This window comes from Anneissia japonica, unplaced genomic scaffold (assembly GCF_011630105.1).
Source record: "Anneissia japonica isolate Jap-2015-1 unplaced genomic scaffold, ASM1163010v1 scaffold287852_len814684_cov197, whole genome shotgun sequence".
Taxonomy (NCBI): Eukaryota; Metazoa; Echinodermata; class Crinoidea; order Comatulida; family Comatulidae; genus Anneissia; species Anneissia japonica.
In genome coordinates, this window is record NW_022704998.1 from 634,611 (window position 1) to 657,868 (window position 23,258).

Sequence of the window (23,258 nt, forward strand, 5' to 3'; positions counted from 1 at the left end):
TCAGCTTCCAAAACCAAAACATTTTGAATAAAACAAGAAACAAAGAGTTTGCAATGTAACCATCTCATTTCCTTACAAATCCTCTTTCTTTAAAGTGAAATTCTACATTATGGAAATTTTGCACGAAATCTGTCAACCACGATGTCAAGGTCGAGGTTGCTTCCCCTATCGCGATGTATTCCAAGCATCATGAAGCTATCCAAACGAGCATTTTATTTATATTAAATATTTAAAATTAGTGTCATTGAACTATTATTATTATTATTATTATTATTATTATTATTATTATTATTATTATTATTATTATTATTATTATTATTGTTATTATTATTATTATTATTATTCTTATTATTATTATTATTATTATTATTATTATTATTATTATTATTATTATTGGCGCCACCACTGGATTCAATAATCTGCTGTATACCTTGCTTTGCCATTTTCGATAGATGAATAGGACCTAATTGAAACTTTACTGAGCACTGATAAATATTTATTACTTCGTAATTTGCATAACGAATTATTTATAAACCATGCTTACTACGATGTAATTATTTAGATATAATGGCACTCGACTTCAACGGTTATTTAGGCCTATATATAATTGGAACTAAAAACCATTATTTAGATATAATGACCTTGACACCATAACACGTGTGCATTACATATAATGAGTTTGAAGTCCAAGTATTATGGTTTTGCGACAGCTATTATTTATATATAATGAAATGTAAAAGCAGTTATTTATAGATAATGATTTTGAAGGCAATTCGTTATTTTTATATAAAGAAATCAGTGAACTTATTATATAAATAATCGTAAGTTACTTTTCATTATTTATATATAATGATTTGTCACCTTTTCATTATTTATATATAATGGAATCAGTGAAATTATTATATATAAATAATAGTTATTTTTCATTATTTATATATAATGATGTGTTTCCCCTTCCTTATTTATATATAATGAAGCCAGTAACCTTATTGTATATAAATAATGTTTGGTTAGCCTTTAATTATTTATATATATTGTAATCAGTAGACTAATTATATATGAATAATGAAACGTTAACGCAATTATTTACATATAATCTTTTAGACCTAAATGCACTATATATAAATAATGAGTTATCTAGTCAATTATATGTTAAATAATGAATTATATATAAATAATTGTGTTAAATAATAAATTTACACTTAGCGCCTCATACATTTGTACCCCCTAGCTACCCGAAATGAAATAGTAGACTCCAAACAGACGTAGTGCGGTTATGGAGATCGAACATGACCGAAGCCTGTTTTTGGCATACAGTACTTTATATAGCCTAGTAGGCCTATACTCTGGAGAAGCGACACGTCGATTGTGATTAGCCTGCTGGTGGTGGAAGTTGGGCTAAAATGCCTTGTTTTGTGCGATTGGTGTCGTATCTGGTTGTTTTATCAGCTAATGTAAGAAATGAATAAACTTTACGTTGACGTATTTTAAGACACAGTAGTAGTATTTTGATTTATTCAAGCATTGGATCTCTAGGTAGGCCTAGGCTAGCCTACTACTTACACTAGGCTGGATAGGCGGCTAGGTCTAGCCTAGGCTTACCGACTCACGACACTACTCGCCGGCTCTAGGCTCTCTATCTAGACCCTAGAGGCTAGACTAGGCCTACCTATGCCTAGTTAAAAGCCTACAGGACTAGTTGGTAGTAGGGCAGGCTAGTGACTAGTCTATAAGGTAGGCCTAGAGAGCCTACCCCTTTCTCAAACTAGTAGTAGGCCCCTAACTAGGTCTCTGTAGGCTAGCCGTTATTATCTAGCCACCATGTCCTGACCTCGACTGTTGTTCGACTACGTAATAAAAATGGGTATATAGGCCTAGGCGGAGTGGATGCCACTTTGAGCGGATGACATCTCAAGTGGAAAAGGATCCATTTTTGCAAACATTAACTTGTACGAATTTCCTATTTTGTCTGACCATTAATTCTGATTTTTTCGCCCTCGCATTCGAGGGATGCGGGGCACCCCCTCCCCCACCCATTGGAAATGTTTGAAGAAAAAAAAATTACGCTTAAAATTCACTTTATTTTTTGAGCTAGCACACTTTCATTTAATCATTCATTTTCAAATATATATTTACAATACATTTACAATACAGTTGAAATTCAATTACATATTTACTGTATACAATACATAAATAATTATAATTTCCTTTTTTTACTACAAAACCCCAGATTGAACACACTGAAAACCGTGAGTATAGTGCTTGTTAGCGGCCACATAGGGTGGTTGGATTTGTCAAGACTGTAATTCAAACATGGAATAATTATTAAGACTAGCAAATACCTTTCAAAACCTTGGTTACACAGTGCATTTTCACATTAAAACAATTTAAAAAAAACAATTTATGTTTTGGATATAATTTGCCCTTGTTATAGACTGCACTAAACGCATCTGCTCGAACTGGCATATAATTTGCTCGAAGTACTGTAGCATCTGCTCGTATTGACTGGCATTTTTTGGATTAATCTTAATTATTTCTTATGTTATGTTTTTATTTAATATATATAATGTTCATAAAAATAATACTATCAGAAGAAAAGCATATTACAAAGCAATTTGCAAAGCAAATGTATAAATAATCATGTTGTCCTTTGGTGAGTTAAATTTAATTTATATATTTTGTTAAGAGTGTCTTCAGTAAACGTTAGCCTATTTTGTTATGTATTTTGTATTATTGTTATTTTCGTCAATTATCATCAATAAGTATCTTTGAATATTTTACTCTACTGTATGTGCGTCTAATATCTTTTCGGATAGAAATATTTCTTAATTTTAGTTGTGATTGGTTGTGTGTCGGGAACAAGAGGAAGGAATGCAGCAGATGTCACTGCCCTTGTCATGCACATCAAGTTTCATTCCTCAGTGTCAAAACTGAGGGATCCTTTCCAGTATAGTAAATGTAATTGTTATCGGGAAAATTAAATAATTGGTTGAAAGGAAAAAGAGGATGACACAAACATACATCAGGTTTTGATAATATCATATTGCTGAAAATGGTGTTCATTGGCCTTCGGATTTCAAAAAAGTTTTATTCCAGACGTTAGGGTGGTTGGGGTTCTACTGTATATATTTCAAATAATGTCTTGATAATGATATAATATTTTATTTTCTTAAAGGTTATTGCTGAGGAGATAAGTAGTGCTAGCAAATGTGCAGACTTGGGCTTTTCGTCAAACCTGCTGTGCAGTTCGTGTAAAAGCTTGGCAGATTTCAAACTTGACAGTTTAGTAGACAGCTGTAAAGAATGTTGCGAGCAAGATGAAGATGAAGCAAAGGTGAAACACAGAATAGTGATACACACTGAATGATAAAAACATGACATGAAATGTTGCGAGTACTGTATTAGGGAATATATTTAGTAGGAAAATTACCTGTTTTGTTGAACAAATTAGTTCGCATGTAGACCTTAGCAATGGTTTTAGCAAGTACAGGTAATTGGTTCAACAACAACAAGATAATTTTCCTACTATACTTAATGGAACCAGATAAACTTCTTTGTGAATATATTTAGGCCTAAGAATTCCATCCACCCATTCTAAAGATAACTGAAATTCTGAGCAAATCTTGCATAAACCATCTCACATATGTACATTTTCACTCTGAACTCTTGAATATTGGACTTGGATGTTTGGTTAGTTTATGGGTAATTTAGAGTTGTTTGTCCTGTGAATAACATCCTATGATATATAAAGTTCATTAAAACATAAGTAACTGATTTTGGTATTTAGGCCCTGATTAAAGAAATTGTTAATAACAGGTAAGCCTACAATAATTATTTTTTATTTTTTGTGCAATGTACAGTATTTGATGAATATTCTGTTCTACTTCGACAGAAATACCACAGTGCAGTATTAGAAGTGTGTGGATGAAAATTGGGGAGATTTCCACAGATCCAAGGTAACAAAAATTAAATATATACCATCTATATTAAAGTCTGAGAAAGAACTCAAAAACGTTCAATAAACAAATTGAACTAACATTCAAACAATTCTATTTCATAGCTTTTATCAGGAGTGATAAAGTTAAGCAGTTTCAAAACCTCAAGATCAAGGTATGTTTTGTTTCTGAATTTGTAACTTATTCAGAAATCTGATTTCACAAAAATTCATATGCACACATAGTCTACTACTACCGGTAGCTGATGCCGTAGCCAGCCATTGGACAGTTGGGACAATCCCACAAAATTTTTCTATTGGGTCTTCACATTATTTATAAAAAGAATGGGTCCACATTGTCAAAAATATGTCTAAATTATTTTATTTTATGCAAATAAAAAGTCTACTTTTTGAAATATGGGTCCAGATTTCTCATATTTATGCATAAAATGGGTCAAATTTTAAGAGAAATAGGTCATTATTTGATTTTACACGTAAAATGAGTCCACCATTATATTGTCGTGCACTGATTTGAAAATCCTGGTTACGGCATTGTTGGTAGCAAATGTTTTGAGTAGTTACAGTACACACAAAACACTGTTATATTACATAATACTGTAATAACAAGAATAAGGATAAACATAGTTGAAAATATATATTTAAAATTTTTTCTACAAAAAACCAGCATACTGTATGCCCCTGCTAGGGTTGATGAGGGACACAGACTTTTTGTAATAGTGATTTAGTTTACTTCTGTGTCCCTGCCAATCATTTTCTGTATAATTGTTATGTTATGTTTTTGTTTGGCAATAAAAGAATAAGAATAAAATAGGCCTCTCAGGGTGTAGAAATTCTGTTATAAATTATATGTGAGAAACTATGGTATATAATGTTGAATGTAAAGATGGTTTATTGGTAGCCTTGCTTACTCATTAGCAAACTACTGTATTTTAAAACTGTTAATTACATTTATACTTACAGTATGTAAAAGGAGCTGATCCTATCATCAAATTCCATGATGAGAACCAAAAAGTTCAGGAAACGCTCGGCATCGAGAAATGGAACACGGATACTGTGGAAGAATTCCTACAAAACCGTTTACACATGGTTTAGACAGCAACATAGCACTGTACTGTTCCAGTAATATCAATTAATATTCAAACTATCGTAACAAAATCTACTTAAATCACTGAATAGTGACATACAGTAAGACAATGGACACATCCAGCTTCCTTTATAAAAAAAAAAATGACCATGTAGCAAGATATTGAGATGATGCTTACTTGGTGTAGGTAATCTTCAGTGATTGGTGCCTGTATAGTAAACTATGTTAAGCAAAGATTCAACCATTTCTAATAAATGTAATTATTAGTCAATTGTAATACCATAATTTGATCTAATTGCAATTTTCCTATTCCCATTCCTGTGCACTATTTGACATCTATTTGTATACAAAGGCCAATTTTTGACACAATGCATACTATTTTATTTTGGATTTTGTTTAATCTTAAGGAATGAACCAGAAGATGTCAAAATCAGTGTACTAAAGAGACATATTTGCATACAAAATTCCCCTTGGCTTTGCTGCAGTGGGCCTAGGGAAAGATTTTATGTTTTTTGTGCACTAATGTACCAATAATGCATGGAAAACTGTTATATTAATGGCTTATTACTGTTTCAATCACTGATTTATTAAAACATTCGTTTATATAGAACTACCATAACTAAAACATAAATTAATTTGTCTATTGTATAGTCGGATCTTATTACTGTACATTAGACAAATAATTAGGCTGGAATGTCTACATTTTCTGGCAACTATTAATCTGCTTATGAATTTCTTGTAATTAAACTTCTTAGTAATTGTTGATGAAATTGTTGATTCTTTGCCCGATGTTCATAGTCAAGTTGGATACAAGTGTATTAATGATGGGTCTTGGCTAAACCTGGATGGGGGTCAAGACTTTGATAATACTTACACTTGCCCATGGCAATCAATATGAAGTTTATTCATTAAAAAAGATGTTTACTAATATTAGTTTGTTGTTTAGTTTTGTTGTGAAGTTTTCAATGCCAGACACTTAGTAAAGAGCATCAAAACCCTGGAGTATCATCTTCCATACAAGGAGATTGGGTATGGTCTGTCAATATTTTGCAGATTATGTGTGATTCGAAATAAATAGAAAGGACTCCATCAAGCATCTAAGTTTCTACAACTGATGTGTTAATAATTATCCCTCCAATCCTCATGGTTATGCAGTTAAGCATAAGGGTTTTAAATTATCAGCTCTGCCCGTAAAAAGCCTCATACAATATTACACTTATGGTCATACAATATTACACTTATGGTCATACCCAAGCCTTGTTGTAGAAGGATGGTTATGCATAAAAATCGGTCGGAGTGCCAAAGTGGATTTTTTATTTAACACTGAGGGCTGCACCCAAACTTTGATGTTTCTAGTATGCTTCCAAAAGCCTCCAAGAATTGCTCTTACACCACTTTATTCCCAATTTTAATATTACTTTTTACAGATGATCGGTGCGGGCCCTAAATTATCAGCTCTGCACGTCCCAAGCCTCGTACAGTATTACATTTATGAACATACCTACTGTAAGCCTCGTGGAGAAGGGTTACGCATAAAAATCTGTCGGAGGGCCAAAGAGGATTTTTTATTTAACACTGAGGGCTGCACCCAAACTTTGATGTTTCTAGTATGCTTTCAAAACCCTCTAAGAATTGCTCTTACACCATTTTATTCCCAGTTTTATATTACTTTTTGCAGATGATCGGTGTCAGGCCCTAAAAAAACAAGGTATTTTCTAAGCAACGTTGCTCATCGGGCCGCACACACAGGGTTTTAAATTCATTTTCGCAGGCTGCAAGAAAAATCCTTGTAGGGCCTCACTTTGCCCACCTGTGCTGTAGAAGATACTGTATGCTTATGAACGATCAGCTCTCCACATTTCAAACACTAGATTAAATTGTATCAAGGATCAACTGTTTACCTTGCACCTCATAATACACTTATGGTCACTATCCAAGCCATGGCAGAGAACACAAATGTTCTCAATAAGCAGTTCTCCATTCCAGTCACTTTGTAAAAGAACATTAAGGTCTCAAAATGACCAGCTTCATTGTTTATGAACATATGTACAAAAATACAATTGGAAAATTTTTAATCTTTTAAATTTTATTTTTTTCACTTCAGAAGTAACCTAATTATGACCAATACTTTCTCTTACTGAAAATTTGCTCTTGCTTATAAGATAAAACCAATCTCATCATTTCATTACTTAATAATCCTACCATACTTCTAGGTCCCTTAATTCTGACTTGAAATATTTACCTATTATATATGGAAAATACAATAGCACATTTTGCTTTACCAAAATCTTCTAGCTTGGTTGGGAACTATACACAAACGACACAACAGAATTTTTACTTATATATTTCTCTTACAATTTGCATTGTTCACGTCACAAATACATTTGCTTTTTAAATAGTTTATATAATTGAATAATAGCAAATCTGTAGATGTTTCAACAGATTTTTTTAGATTCTCATTTACATGGAGGGCAGGAATCTTGATCAACAAGTTCCAAGATCTAAAGCACTGTCCACACTACGGTGTCAAGTTTTACGTGATAAATACTTGTACAGTAATATGGACATGCAGTACGTGTACAGTTGAACTTGAATAGGTCGAATCCAAAATTCCATTGAAAAATTGTTCGACTTAAGATAAAATTCGACTTGCAGATTGTTAATCAAGGAAAACACAACAATTTGCCACGTAAGAATAAGTTCGACTTAGAAATAGATTCGAGTTAAGCAAAGTCCATGTAGCAAGTTTAACTGTATATGGGCATACTGATGTCAAATCACACCAAATATGGGCAAAATCAGGTATTTGTGCAAAGTCCGTGTAGCAAGTTTAACTGTATATGGGCATACTGATGTCAAATCACACCCAAATATGGGCAAAATCAGGTATTTGTCACATATAAACTTCATAGCGTGAACACAGCTTCATAGGAAAAAGTTTAATGTTACAGGCAGGAGTAGAACAAGTAACCACAGAGTTATTTTAAGAATAATCCTACAGCAAGACCCTAAAGATCATTGTGTTATTTTTCCCTCTAAAATAGCAGCTTGTCTTAATCCAAATCATTGCAGATGGCATATGTGGCAAAGACAAGCCAAACCAGTCACTCGTCGGAAAAATCGATTTTGAGTTATTAATACAGGGTTAAACAGTACAATGAGAGCTATCAAATGGTGAAAGAATCATTTAAATCCGACACTTTGTTATGAAGTTACACAAGTTTAAACATACAGCTGTTTAAAGAACAATATTTGAGAAATCAGCCTTTAAAGTTTACGATTTCAGGCATTTCTTAGGCAGAAACCATCACCAAATCGTTAAAAATTGTTATTTTAACATTGAAAATAAAAGGAAAATAACAGCATAGCATGATGTATAGATATATAAAGGTTAGTTTAGTGCAATAAAATAGATTTCCAAAATTTTGACATTCCAGCGTGTTTTGGCCATTATCTCCAAAACAGGATTTGCGACGAGTGACTGGTTTGGCTTGTCTTTGCCACATATATTCTTTATTAACTCTATGATGGTACTTCCTAACAGCCTGGAATTACACTTTCTGAATTCATTCAGTCTTTGAGTAACGTATACTACCACAGGTTTAAAGATCAGTTGAAGACAAGCAACAGATGAACCATGTCTGAGAGGTTTTCAAATCTTTTGATCACCTTATTTGCTCAAAGAACAAAAACCAATTAAAAATTGCATCAATCTTTTAATAATGCAACATGCAAACAAGTCAAAATCAAAATCAAATATATTTATTAAAAATTTTTTTTTAAAATTCAGAAGTTGTAAAGGATAGGGTTTTCGGACTGTTGATAAATGTACTGTAATTGAAATGCACAAGAAATTCAACAAGCACCTAACAAATTCTTCTTGACATTTCTGATTATTAATTTCAATCAAAAAAATTACACTCTGTACAAAAAAAAAATTAATAAAAAAGCAACAAACATAAATGCATTCACATCAAAACAAACCAGTGTAAATGAAAAACATGGCAACCAGTAAGTTACAAATCATAATACTGTACAAATAAAAAAACAAACAAAAAAACCCTCAATTAAGTGCATACTTTCCCAGACTCATCTCAGGCATGCAAGAATAAACCTATATTACATCTTTCTTTATTTTTTCTGTCATATCTGCCTGCAGACAACTACACATCTTATGAAGGCTGACAGTTATGAAAGGGTTGCTTTATGCTTTCACAAACTGCGATTCTGGTGGCATTGATGGAACAGTTTGTGACCACCTCTACCGTTTACTTTAATCTTTAATACAAAAAACTGTCTCTTTCGATGGTTTACCTTCCAAACACAAATACAAATCCGTTTCTCATCTGAGAGGAAACTGTGGCTCCTTTATTCTTCTTACTGAAGATTGCCAAACCCGTAATGCACAGGCATAGGCACACAGATAGCTAATTACGATGTTTGATATTCCAGAGTTGATGCAGGATTTGGCAGTAGAGGGTGCATGAGAGTCGAGACCACCTCATCCCCACCATGGTTGGGCCCAAGGTGAGAACATTTTCAGAATATAGACTTCTAGGTGCCCGAAAAATGCACTCTCAGTTTCATACCTTCATTAAAAATCTTACCAGTACTAGGCCTATGTTCATATTAACAATACAAGAATTATTTTCCTTAATACAATGCACCCCCTGCATCCACCACCCCATATATTCTTCTAGGTATTTCAAAAGAAAAAAAAGAGAGCCACACCCACCAAGAACTATATTTTGTTTTGGTCTGCTTTCTTATTTTTATCGTGGGAGTTGGTTTAAACTTGCATAATTCTTCATATGACTCCTTCCATGTGTACATGTATGTCATATTAGTGGGCACTTCATTTTAACAGCGCTAATTTTTTCTTATAACAAATGTACACGATATACATAATTAATATACAACTTTAATGAACTGTCTTACAAAAAATAGTTGTTTTTTAGATTTCCCCTTAAAATACAATTACACACACTTTCCACAACAACAACCTATTACAAAGATTCTGCATATAATACTACACACATTTTGAAAAATTTCTTCCAGTAAAAACCTTTTCAATTTACTTTTTATGAAGGGGTTAATTTCATAGTTGACCTTTACCCCTAGCACCAACATGTGAAGGTCTCCAATATAAAGGCTTAAAAGGAATGTATCAATACTTTTTTTTTTAAATTAAGGGATTTTAAAAACTTATTCTTGATGGAAAGACATTTGTCTGGAGAACAAAAGCACAGGAAAATATTTTATTCTACTTCTAAGCTCAGTAAATATATTCTATAATCTCAAATGGAAAGACAGTAAAGTCCAGAGCAAAAAAATCAACATGAGGAATTATTCCATTTAACTAAATCAGAGTTTTATTTTCAATTGATTTAGAAATTGTCAAAATTTAATTGATTGTTTTCTATCAAGGCATAAAATCTGCAGCTGATCTTCTTTGAAACTTAAATCTACAAATTATGAAAAATATATGGGAGTAGTTCAAAATACCTCTGTATTATCCATGCTTGTTACTATTTCAAAAATCTATAGAGTTCTTCTATATCAATCATGTGTAAAAAAACATGACTACGAAATTGATCTTTTTCCTTAAAACACCAACAATGACATTAAATTATTAATGCGACATGAATATTTTTTTATACAAATTTTTGTATAAGCTAATCAAAGACTTAACGCACTGTGTATGATTTTTGTGTTATACCAACAACGTCAAGTGATTACTGCTAGCCAAGATCTGCAAGTGTATATTTTATAACCATAATATAGTTCCTATTGCAATAACCCATACTCAAACATTAACATTTTCCTACTGACCAAAAAATAATTAAAAATTCCCAAACAAGCAGTTTCATCAACGATGAAATAGATATGTTCTACTTAATATATCAATGTTTACGACAGATCTGAAAACCGATTCCACAATTCCATTCCAACAACAAAACTGACAATAAACGTGAATTTAAACAATGGGAGAAATCCTAGAACAATCAAGGAAACATGAAATATCAACTATAAACAATGAAGTCTACCAAGTATCTGGTATTACAAAGGCAAATCCTACAAATTGATTAACAAATCTTCTCGCCAATCATCAACCTAAAATAAATTCCTTATCTAAACTACGAAAACTGCATTTCATTCACCTATGTAATATATATGCCAAGTTTGTGTTACATATATTTGCTGTTATTAAATCACACCAGTCTGCGCTTATATATCTATTTGTCACTTTCACGAATACCATGACCGCTGGTTTGACTCTCACATGGACAAATTCAGCTCATTTACAGGAGAGCTCGGAGGTGATGGCGTTGAGTAGCGTGTTCGATTACGGAAGATGTGAGTCGCGTGCGTTGTCCATTGATTGACTTCTGGGTCGTAGCATTCAACAGTGTTTAGAAAGTTCTTTCCATCAAAACCGCCAACCGTGTAGAATTTTCCAGCGACAACAGCGATGCCAACGTTGACACGAGGTGTCTCCATGCTTGCTAAAGTGCTCCACTCGTCACTCTCAGGGTCATAACATTCTACCGTGTTCAGCACATTCGACCCATCACTGCCACCCATAACATACAGTTTTCCTAAGAATAACATAATTGATGTTAACAATTAAAGATGACCAACTGATACTTGTCCAAAGTAATTAATATTTGCTTTAATTAAGTTATTATTACTCTTCAATAGCATTGTACAGTAGAACCCCACATTTACGAACCCCGATTTTACGAATTCCCGATTTTACGAACGTAATATAAAGGTGATGACGTCATAAAAATTGAAGCGAAAGATTAAAAAAGAAAAAAAACCCCGCTCGAATTGTGCCTGTTATTACCATGCATACAACACAACACACCATACTATACAGTACTATGCAATTCTTAAGTGAAGGAGGCCCTCTAACGGGCCTCTTCAAAGTGTGTTTTTTATGGCTTCACACATGTGCATGCGACAAATTTTTTTGCATTTTAAATTGCTAAAATTGACATTTGCAATAGCTAGTCAAGTTTAAATGCTAGTCTGAAATAATCAATCAAATTTGTCACTTTCATCCTTCACTCAAAGATGTGTATAAGAGACAGGGCCTAGGCCCCCTCAGACTTAGCTGCGTAAGCCTGTAGGCCTAGCCTAGGCCTAGTTTATGCCAGTGTAAGTAGTACCATTGCAAATATATAGGAATTTTGGTCAACCCCGATTTTACGAATACCCGAATTTACGAACGGCTCTGGGCCCGTGCCGTACGTAAATGAGGGGTTCTACTGTACTTTCAGAAGGATATCCCACACCCCATGGTAATAAAATAGGTATATAGGAGTTTGGAATGGGCTTATACTGTAGCAGAGATAAAAATATTAGTAAAATCTGTAGGCACAGCTAGGTCCTACACCTTACAAAAGAGGCCAATTCGTGACAAAAAAGTACACCAGAGCAAGGCTTGGCTAGTGATTTCACGCCAAATATCTATTTTAAACCTCATGTGCTTATACTTAAGTAGCGAATTGTGCATAAAAAATATTCAAAAGTGAGCTTTTACCCGGGAGAAAATTGTAATACAAAATGTACATACAACAATAGATGATTAGTTATATCGATATATTATATATTTTATCGATAATACTGGTATTTAATAATTACACTAACCTTCATATTGACACACACCAGCTCCTCGTCTATTTGATTTCATGTGAGTTATGATTTGCCATTCATCATCATCTGGACAATACATTTCCACGGAATTGAGGCACAACCACGAGTCCGACCCACCGACAGCATAGATCCTCCCTTGCAGAGCGATCACGGCAACCTGCGATCGGCCTAAGTAAAAAGAAATGGAGGGTGACAAAAATGTTCAATTATGAAAAGTAATACTAATATAAGTTGAGTACAGCCCCAGCACTGAGGTTCACAAATTATCACCATTACTCTATACACTGTTAAACATGAAAACAAAAAGGGAAAGCCAGACAGCTTGGTGGTTATGTTTATCCAATACTAATCACATTGATCTGTCACATTATTAATTACTAGTGTAAACAATAGATTTGTATATTGACTGTAATTTAAGGAGAATCTGATCAAATTTGAATTGTTGAATGCAAATCAATTTTGCATATCCATTGTAATAAGCAGTCCAGTCAGCCTGGCATCAGCCAATGTATCGGGTTCAGAGGCAACTACACTTGCAAAGTCACAAGTGTAATGTTACAATTCACATTTTTAATCCTTGCATATTTATTACAAGCTACAAGAAAACTTTATTGGCAATGCCTGTATGATACAAATATTTGGTTTTAATTTTATTTTCAATACTTTACTATGAAACACTGTAATATCAAGAACATTCAACAAACCTAAATATAAAGTAGATAGTTTTACAGTAGTTTTAGTATCAATGTTTTTGTTTATTTGTGAGGACTAAGAAAATATAATTTATTTTCTTGTCAAAATTTGAAATGATGATGCAACATCAATGTCCTTTACATTGATATATGATTTTGATACTGCAACTGTGCTTTTTGCTGTTACCAATTTTGCCGTGACTGTAGGTTTATGTAAATTGAAAAAACATAATGCATAAAATATATTCTAATACATAGTAAATTAATCTAAATGAGGATCTGCACCACTAATTGTAAGAGGCTAAAAAAAACATAACCACAGATATACATTTTTTTCCCTTAAATTTGGGCCAACCAAATATGGCAACAGTGGTCATGTGAGAAGAGCTTTCCGATTCTATGTAAAGCTATGTCCAGATTATCAAATTTAAAAAAAGAAATTGTTGTATGCCCATATATAGTCATGGTGTGCCTATATATAGTAATGATTTGGTACCATGATCATATGTAAGCATGTCGCATGTTTTTCTAAAATAAAATTTGATAGTGTGGCTTTAGGTTTGAAAGTATTACTATAATGTGGACATACAAAACAGGATGCAAGGTAAGATACTATTGTTCATCAATAATGTTCATAATTTATCCAATATTCAAAGAATCTATGTAATCATTAACTATATGCCTGTGAATGCAAAGGAATCTGTCAGAATTGCTAGAATGTTGTCATTCTACTTACAGCACATCCTACAGTAGTTTCTCATGTATACAGGTACATGAATAAAGTCCAGACCAGCAAATTTTCTTTGACAAAAAAATGTTATATGCCCATAAAATTTGATAGCGTGGACCGGAAGTAATATAATATTAGAATGTGGCTACAGTATTTGCCAACACCTGCTAATTACGACAGAGTACATAGGCCTATTGAAATCCTAGTGTTAGCCACACTGATGGTCATGCTGCAACATGCTATTTTCAAAATGGATCATTTCCTTTTAGATTCCTAGATTAAAGCATAGAGTATATTACATTATACCTTCATGATTAAAGTGATGGGAAGACTATATAAACCTAAATTATGGCTACAGAGAAAAAAACTAATATTACTGGAATATGAATTTAAATTGCCAAAGCTAACAAATATTTATTTATTACATTGATTATCATTCTTGATGTAATTATACTGGACATTAAAAGACCTTAAAAAAAAAAAATTTATTTATTTTCTCCCCACCTAGCATGCCTTTGTATTAAAGATTTTGTAAGGAGTGAAATTGCTGATAATTGTCTGTTTCTAGATTGTGATGGTACAACGGTATTATTATTGCCTACCGATTCAAGATTTGCATTTTAAATTGCTAAAATTGACATTTGCAATAGCTAGTCAAGTTTAAATGCTAGTCTGAAATAATCAATCAAATTTGTCACTTTCATCCTTCACTCAATATCCCTCTTAAATTAAACTAATAACTATCACAAGTCACTACGCAGTCATTCAACTTTAAAAATTGCACTGAGTTATTAATGTAATACGGTAAGTGGGTCTTTAAGTCAAAATCACTAAAAGATTATTACTAAATTTTGGACGTACCACACTTATTCCCTGTCTAAAAAGATAGTAGATCTTGTAACTTTTTCATAACCATGACGGTCATAACCATGAAAAATTCAATGTTAAAAACCAATTATAATAAAATCATGTTTGACCCTTCACTTACCCTCGACTAAGGGTGCCACGGATGACCACGCATTGGTATGAGGATCGTACACTTCGCACGTTCTTAGTCCTTTACCACCATTAGTTCCACCAACAACGTACAGCTTGTCATTCAACACCGTAGCACCTGTCATCAGAAAGTCAAAGATTAAAATGGGAATGGCTCTATTTTACATATGCTAGGTAGAAATGCATTATATCATATAAATCTAATTTTCCATTTGGAAAAAATTGTGTGAAATTATTATTAACTCTTATGAAGACTAACTGCAGCCAGTCATCATAGTTAACCATAACACTGACCTGAGCTGTGTCTTTCCGACTGTATATTTGCAATACGAGTCCACTTATTTGTATCGATGTCAAACACTTCGCATTGCTTCAATTCTACATGACCATTGGAACCGCCAACAGCGTACACCTTACCATGAATAACGCCTACTTCAAACCGTCCCCGTGGTAATGTCATCGGCGCTAAAGAGGCCCACTGATTGGTCACAGGATCATAAATCTCAACTGTTTTTCTACATTCTCCACGATCGTAACCACCTGAATTATAAAAAGATTATGAAATTTTAATTTGGTGGCAATACCTTTGTCATACTCTATGATTAAATAGTTGATGATCAAGAGTTTATGGCCCTCTGACATCAGGGTGGAATTTCCCTCCCCATTTTGTGAGCACTCTTTAATCAAATCAATCAGTCACGATGTAAATTCACAAGAAATTTTCTGTCGCTCGTCAACAAGGTTTTTAATTTCCTCTTTAAAATGTCAACAGATTGGTACTGTATATTGGTAAAACACTGCAATGAATACATCTTGGCTATTCAAACTGTCTCAACTTTAAACAGACCAGTAATACCGGGGCTGGGGTACATCTAAACTGCTTAGTTTTCTTGGGCCAAAACATTGCTTAGTCAAATCAAAGGAGTCCATAGAATTGGATTTGCTCTCAAACAATAAATGGGGCCAGGTGAGATACAATTCTGGTTGACATTAAGTGTGACAAGGGCTAACAATTTTTTTTTTTTTATATCTTCCCCAATATGTTTCCTATTGTCCTTTTATTTATAGGAAGGTTTACATTCTATAAACTTATATTTTTATTTAAATTGTTTAATCTTTAATATTGTATGTTATTGCTACATTCAATTTCTGCATAACTCTTTAATATGTGGCAAATGTTTTATGCTAGACGGGAATAAATATTAAAAATGTTTGTATATTAAACTCTATATTATAGCTTACTCTATTTTTTGGAGCACAATATTTTAGTGAATTGTCTATTGAGTGGTATAAACACCAGGTGGTCAGTAGATCTAACATATTTCAGTAGACATTTAACTACTTTTTTTTTTAGTAATCTGTATTTCATTTCAGACAACTTCACATAACCTGACACAAATAACTGATCGGATTTTAGAAATCAACTAAGAAATGTTTCAGAAAGTCTTATCGTGCGGCTTAAGGTATACAGGTGGTTTCGTCATGAAAGAAGGCAGTATTTCTCTTTTATAGTATGCATGCTTTTGGGGACATAAGAAGACAAGTACTATGCATATGGCAGCTATATCAATGTTTTGAAATATGCTAGTTTCCTCTGTGTTGAAAAAACTCATATCAAAATTTCTGACGTATACATTACCAACAAAATAAGTCAAGGAAAGACGAAACAGGTGCTGGACACCTGGAAATTTGTCAACCCAGAACAACACAGAAATGAACAGAACAATTACAAAGAAATATAACAACATGAACAAGAACACAATGATTTGTATTTGATAAATTTATTCGCACTTCGCAAATTTAATACCTAATATCACACATAGTTTATGGTGGGCCTTACACTTCATTTCCATCAATGCTTTTAGCCACATATTTTTGCATAGCATTAAAATGTTAATTTATCTGCCTGATTGTTTTACATTAACAATAAAATGCAATGTTCCTACAAGAAATCTCCTTTTATGGACAATAAAAATCTTGAAATGCGACTCCGAAATGAGTTTGAATGAAATCACAATAATGCTGATATAAATCATATTGTAGAAACTGTATTCCCTTAGGAGTAAGACAACAGAACGTGAAGACGATTTACAAAAAACCATCAGAGAAATGCGAATACTGAATTTCTCCATTTAAATGATACCTCGGGGAAACCTTCTCATCCTAATCACCACACATGCATTAATTGTCCATTAAGACAAAATAAGTATTTACTAATCAGCCTTCCTGGAATTAACAGTTGCAAATAGCTGCTTCAGTAAGCAATTCCTTTTAAGAGAAATTTGGGAGACAATTCCTTGCACTTTTAAAAAAAGTGAGCATTTCTTAATGTCTGCAAGGACCACAGCAAATCTCCTTTAAAAAACAAAGGCGTGCTATTAAACCAGTTTATCTGGGAAACTGCAATGTTGAACTAGGGACACAACTATCTCCATGGTTATATGCGCAAGCAGTGGTTAACCCACTTCCAGATATTGCTATCATACGTATTGCCATTTGTTATGTTATAATTAGAGGCACATGTCAAGAGGCTTGAACTGCTTATTCAAATACAAATCAAAACAATGAGACATTATTGCTGCGAAGCAGCCAGTTCATATTCTTGACAGCAATTTGACCATTGAAAGGTCATTGTTTGTCAAAAAACAAGGGCCTAAGACGACTGAAAAGCTGAGTTTCCTTCTGCCGGGGAAAATCAATTACTTTAGGCGACGTTTGTAGACTAACCTACACGTACCAACGTCCGCATGTGGCGACGCTCGAGTATTACTATTCAGCGTTTTTACTATATTTCTAGGTTTCCTATTTCTACGTTTAATCGGCGCATGTCTCGGCCACAATATTTTGAGGCCAATATTATTTACGAACCCAGTTAAACTTATTTACTAGCCAAATTCAAGCTGCTAATTATTACATTTAGGCGACGCTTGTTGTAGACTTGCATACACGATACCAACGCTCGTTTTTACTATGTTTCTACGTCAGCTCGTCAGTGTTCTAATATAGACAATGGGTCGTGTCTCATATTATTTGTTATATTTTTATTATTCATTATTTTCACTTGACTCGCATAAATAATTTTGTTCGAAGAACATTTATATGCAGTTGTACTTCGCAGCACTTCACTTGCAATTTCTAGTATTTTCACTATTCTCATTCTGAATTAATAAAAATAAGAAACAAATAAAAATTTAAAGTATATCACAACATGTATAGCAATACAATATTTTGAAATTAGATGTACAATAAAGAACATGGCAACCACATTTATGTCTATAACAGACAATCATGTAGTAGGATTCCTCATGTGGTGTCTAACGTAAATTAATTTAATTAGATTTGATCTCAGCTTTGACTTGCATAGGTTACCACTTAACTACCAGCTACCGATCTCAAACATTTTGATGGTGTCAATCGTGAAAATTTGTCGTCTTGACAATCTTTGAGTTGTACAATTCTACTGTCACTGTTTGATGATTCAAATATATTTGATGTTAAATTTCAATTATAAAAATAATCATTTTGCTTGGTGTCATGGTGGATATTTTGCAAAAATGGCTCTTTTTTTTGTGGGTTTGTGTGTGTATATATCTGCATAAAATTAATCATTCTCTATATACCACCTATCCATCATGAAATTCATTGAAACCTATCCATCTTCCTTCATTAAATCAAATCTGTTAGAATACTTAAGCAAATTAAATCAATCAGTCTTCATACCAACATAGGAAACTTAAAACTCCTTCATCTAATTATTCTGATTAGAGGCTTATTCAATCTACTCCTGAATGTTTAATTGAAACAAAACACTAAAGAAAAACAGCACATCAGTAATGTATGCATTGTGTACTTAATGTGCATGTAACTCAGTCTTCTTACGCAATAGCCTGCAGGGATATTCTCCTCTAAGCTACTTAAAGATGTGCATATTATAAAAACCAAAACTGTACAGTAAATGAAAGATATATAGTCAATAAAAACTATAACAATAACAGCAACTTATAACAAGAGAATTACTGTATGAGTGATGCTGTTGATGTTAGTTGCTACTGTTGCGGCAACAACCATACACTGTTAACATTAATATAAAATATTCCTCTACCTTTATTAATTAATAGTAAATGGCTATAGTGAAAATGTATTTCATTTCATTTATTTGTCTCAAACATTAAAATGTACAGGACACCCCAATATAATATGTACTTTTCCCACTGGAATTCGAACACATGACCCTCAATTACTGTTAAGTGGTTCTCTTTATAAACAATCGTTTGGATTTCCCCATAAGGAATTCCTTCAAAGTATTGCCCAATTACAATACATGATTTTAATACATCACATGATCTTAACTTTGGTATAGAAAATTTTATTGATTAATTTTAATAAAAATTAAATTTTATTTTTGGCCAATTAACACACCTGCCGCCTTAAAAAAATGGATAAAAAATTAAAATAAAAAAAGAAAAGTTTTTTATATTTTTATTGAGCCCGCATCTGCCTCAAAATTTCCAAAAATAAGATATGTATATTTATTCCTAATTATAAAAATTTAAAGTATTTTAACCATCCCATTGTTACACTGTTTACATTCAACAATAACATTTTATTTTTAATTTCTCCTCTGGATGTTTTTGGCAAAAATATGTGCTAAATAAGAAAAATTAATATTTTCATTTTTTTCCACCTTCCTCCAACAACATTTAAACCAGAGCCTTGCAGGTGCCAACATTCCTATGCATGATACATGATTTAACCAACCATATTTTCTGATTATGTCATCATAAATGACATAATCAGAAAATACGGTCTTTATGGCCCCAAATAGTGATTTTAGACCACATTGGTAATGTAATTTGATAGGCAAATTACAGTATTATATTTAGCTAATTTCTTTGAAAAAAATTTGTAGGTCTTGGGCCTAGCTAGGTATACAGTATTTTCATTTTACAGTAGTTTGGAACGATATTGGGAGTGGGGGAGCCTACTAGACTAAAATTTATTTCGTTTGTCACCCAAAGTTTTCATCACGATGATCAAGAACGTATGCGATCTTTGCTGCAAAACCAAAATAGTTTCATCCATGCCGACTTGCCAATCGGTTAGCGTGAGCCCTGAGTGAACACTGCAGAAACTTCACATTGAACTTCACAGCGAGGTAAAACAAAATGTCGGAAAACTTTTCTTTTGACGCATGTGCATTTGCATAAATGTCTACACACACACTACATACAGGAAAAACGGTGAAGAGTGATTACAATAGTTCCTATTGCATTACATGCATAGTCTCACCTTAGTAGCCTACAGTATTTGCTCAGTTGGCAGAGCAATAAACTGCAGTCTGACAGTAACAAAGATGATGACAGAAATTATGATGTATATTTAAACATATTTACTACCTTAGATCAGTATTTGTATCTGTACTTCAATAGTTAACTTTAAAAAAATGTCATTAAATTATTCAAAAAGATAAAAAAATGTTAAAGCTAAAAAATGAACAAAAGTTCAATTGTACAATTCCATTGCTTACTTGCGCATGGTAATGTTCTGATAATGTTACTGTATGTTGTTCCACTAATGGTGCACATTTTTCATTCATGATTCTAAATATTCCCCTTGCTTTGTTTACTGTACATGTATCATTACACACTTCATTTAAACACTTGCCTAGCAGAAAAGAATGTGTTGACAATATAGGAAATTATACAGTGACGGTTTTCAATGTATTTTCTAGAAAGTATGGAAGCTACAGATTTTTATACACTATGAAATATGAACTGAAAATATTTTACTGAGAACTTTCAGCAAACGGTGAGGGACAACTAAGTGAGACAACCGACAAATGGGGAATCCAGAAATTTAAGATGGGGGGGGGGGGGAGGGGGGGGGGGGGGGGGGGGGGGGGGTGGCATTATTAGATCTAAAGAACATGGGCCCTACCATGAATAGGGCTATGGTACAAAATGTTATGGCCATGGCACCTCAGATTGGATATGAACTAGAAAAAAACTAGCTTGATTGCTGTGAATCGTATTTGTTAGTTATTCTGGCCTAATAGAAATCCACATCATTTTTAGATTTTTTCCTGTAATTATTATTAAGTTCTAATAGATAATTTTTCTTGTAATATGTGACCGGCTCTGGCAAAACCCCCGTTTGTCGCAATTTCTAATTTCCCACACCTACCCAAAACATTTGAGAATCAAAATTTTGAACATTTTAAAGTTTTTGCATTTTAAAAAAGAAGATATATTCAAGAATGTTTCTGCAAAATATCAATCACTAAACCTAACTAAAAAGTATATTAAAATTATTTTTAAAATACAATCTTAATAAACTATTGATTTTGAAATCTTTGGAAGCTGTTTTCTCAAAACCTACTTGGCCGATATCCAGTGAATTCAATATTCATAACTAATTCTTAACCAAGATTCAGGCAGAAAATTAAAATACCAAAAACTCAATTGAATTTTTAACAAACGGCTGGTTTTGCTAGAGCCGGTCACATATTCTAATAATCTATATTTATTTTTTATACTTACATTCTGCATTTATCTAATTTTATTTTATAGTTTTTGACTCCCACCAGGCTTGTTGGCACACTGAAATTGGTTACCAAGCAACATTGGCTATTTTGACTTAATTGCTAGACAATGCTTAATACATCATGCATTGATGGCCATGATTATGGTGAAGTTATGTTATTGAGTACATACAGATTCAGTACTTTTGGGTATAGGCTAAATTGACTATTATGAGTAAATTGTTATGGCCGAATTCACCCAATACAAAAACCAGCTACAAAAAATGTCAACACAGAATTTGGTCACAAGTGTATTCCGACACAATAGTAAACTTTGGTATTTATTTGTTTGTATTTTTAGTTCTTCAAGAGCAGATATAAGAGTACAGCATAGTTTAGTAGGTTATTCCAAATAATTATTATTATAATTTAAATAAAAAACCCTCTCCATATCTAGTCTTTGTGAATGGCAAGAATTGGTATTGTATGTTGGTGTTCCCGTTTATTTTTATTGTACATTTTCTTCTTACATTTTTGTGGCAATTTTATTGAGTGTTTTTCTCTTCTTTTTACTTATGATCTGCCTGTCTTTTGTTTTGTGCAATAATTCACCTTATTCATCTCTTGGGTTGTTTTTCTTATTGTTGTTTTATTGGTATTTTCATATATTATGTGCATGTTATTGTGATTTTTCTGGCTGACTGTTCGTTGTAATTTATTTATAGTTTTTCTTGATGTAAACTTCAATGTAATTCTGTATTTTTAAAATTTTGTGTGATTTTTATTGTGTTTATTCTGGCTATTTGATTGTTCGTTGGAATTTTAGTGTATTTTATAATGTTAACATCAATGTAATTCAGTTTTTTGACTGTAATTTTGATGAATAATAAAAGTACTTGAATTTGTAGTAGCCACTGTTGCATACTATAGTGAGCCACAGAATACTGTAACATGTAGTAAATAAAAGATAAAGTATCACATCAGAGAGTTAAAATATATTTGTACATTAACACAAGAGTACACCTTTTCAGTAGCAGCTCTGTGCCACGATCCTTGAGTCTTTGGTTCAAATTTCTTGCTGCTCTTTTTAAGTTTCAAATTTAAGGCTGAAATGCAGTATACTTATTAGAAAGAACACATAGCCTGGTCATGAACACCATGTCTGTCAACAGGCAGCAAACAAAATGATTGTGTGTCTGCTCTATGAGCGCTTGCTCAACACAATATACAGCATGCCGACCGCTGTTGGCAGTCTGAATGAATCGTTAAAAATGGAGAGTCGCTTGATGCATTTTTGTAGTCCCTATCATCATTACTGTGCAAGTATACCAAAAGATTACATATTTACATAGACAAAAAACAAAAATTATAACTAAAATGGTTGTCATGTTACAGTATATGCTTACCCAGTGCAATGAGTTTGCCATTGATTTCTGCTGTTCCGATGGCAGATTTTGCATACTTCATTTGGGCTAGCATGGGATGTAAACATTCGGATTCGATGGACAATATCCGGTGCATTCTGGGAGATGGTGAGGACCGAGGTGTGGTTGGCTTCTCATACAATGTGATGGAGCTTAAGATTCCATTCAGTATTGCCACGGCAACATAGCGTTCTC

At 33.0% G+C, this 23,258-nt stretch overlaps 2 protein-coding genes across 2 annotated transcripts; one reads left to right on the forward strand and one right to left on the reverse strand.

The window, feature by feature from the left end:
• Positions 1 to 1,297: 1,297 nt before the first annotated feature.
• On the forward strand, positions 1,298 to 5,969 carry LOC117105162 (selenoprotein F-like). The gene is made up of 5 exons (XM_033246232.1): positions 1,298 to 1,454; positions 3,176 to 3,334; positions 3,893 to 3,956; positions 4,061 to 4,110; positions 4,916 to 5,969. Exons 1-5 carry the CDS (start codon positions 1,404 to 1,406, stop codon positions 5,045 to 5,047), a joined length of 456 nt encoding a protein of 151 aa, XP_033102123.1. The 5' UTR covers positions 1,298 to 1,403; the 3' UTR covers positions 5,048 to 5,969.
• A 2,604-nt stretch (positions 5,970 to 8,573) lies between these two features.
• Positions 8,574 to 23,258, reverse strand: LOC117105147 (influenza virus NS1A-binding protein homolog A-like; the record flags this gene model as incomplete). The annotated part of the gene is given in 5 exon segments (XM_033246211.1): positions 8,574 to 11,638; positions 12,696 to 12,869; positions 15,112 to 15,237; positions 15,414 to 15,659; positions 23,046 to 23,258. Coding segments are annotated over 5 exon segments (1,079 nt in total), but the record flags the coding sequence as incomplete, so codon positions are not given.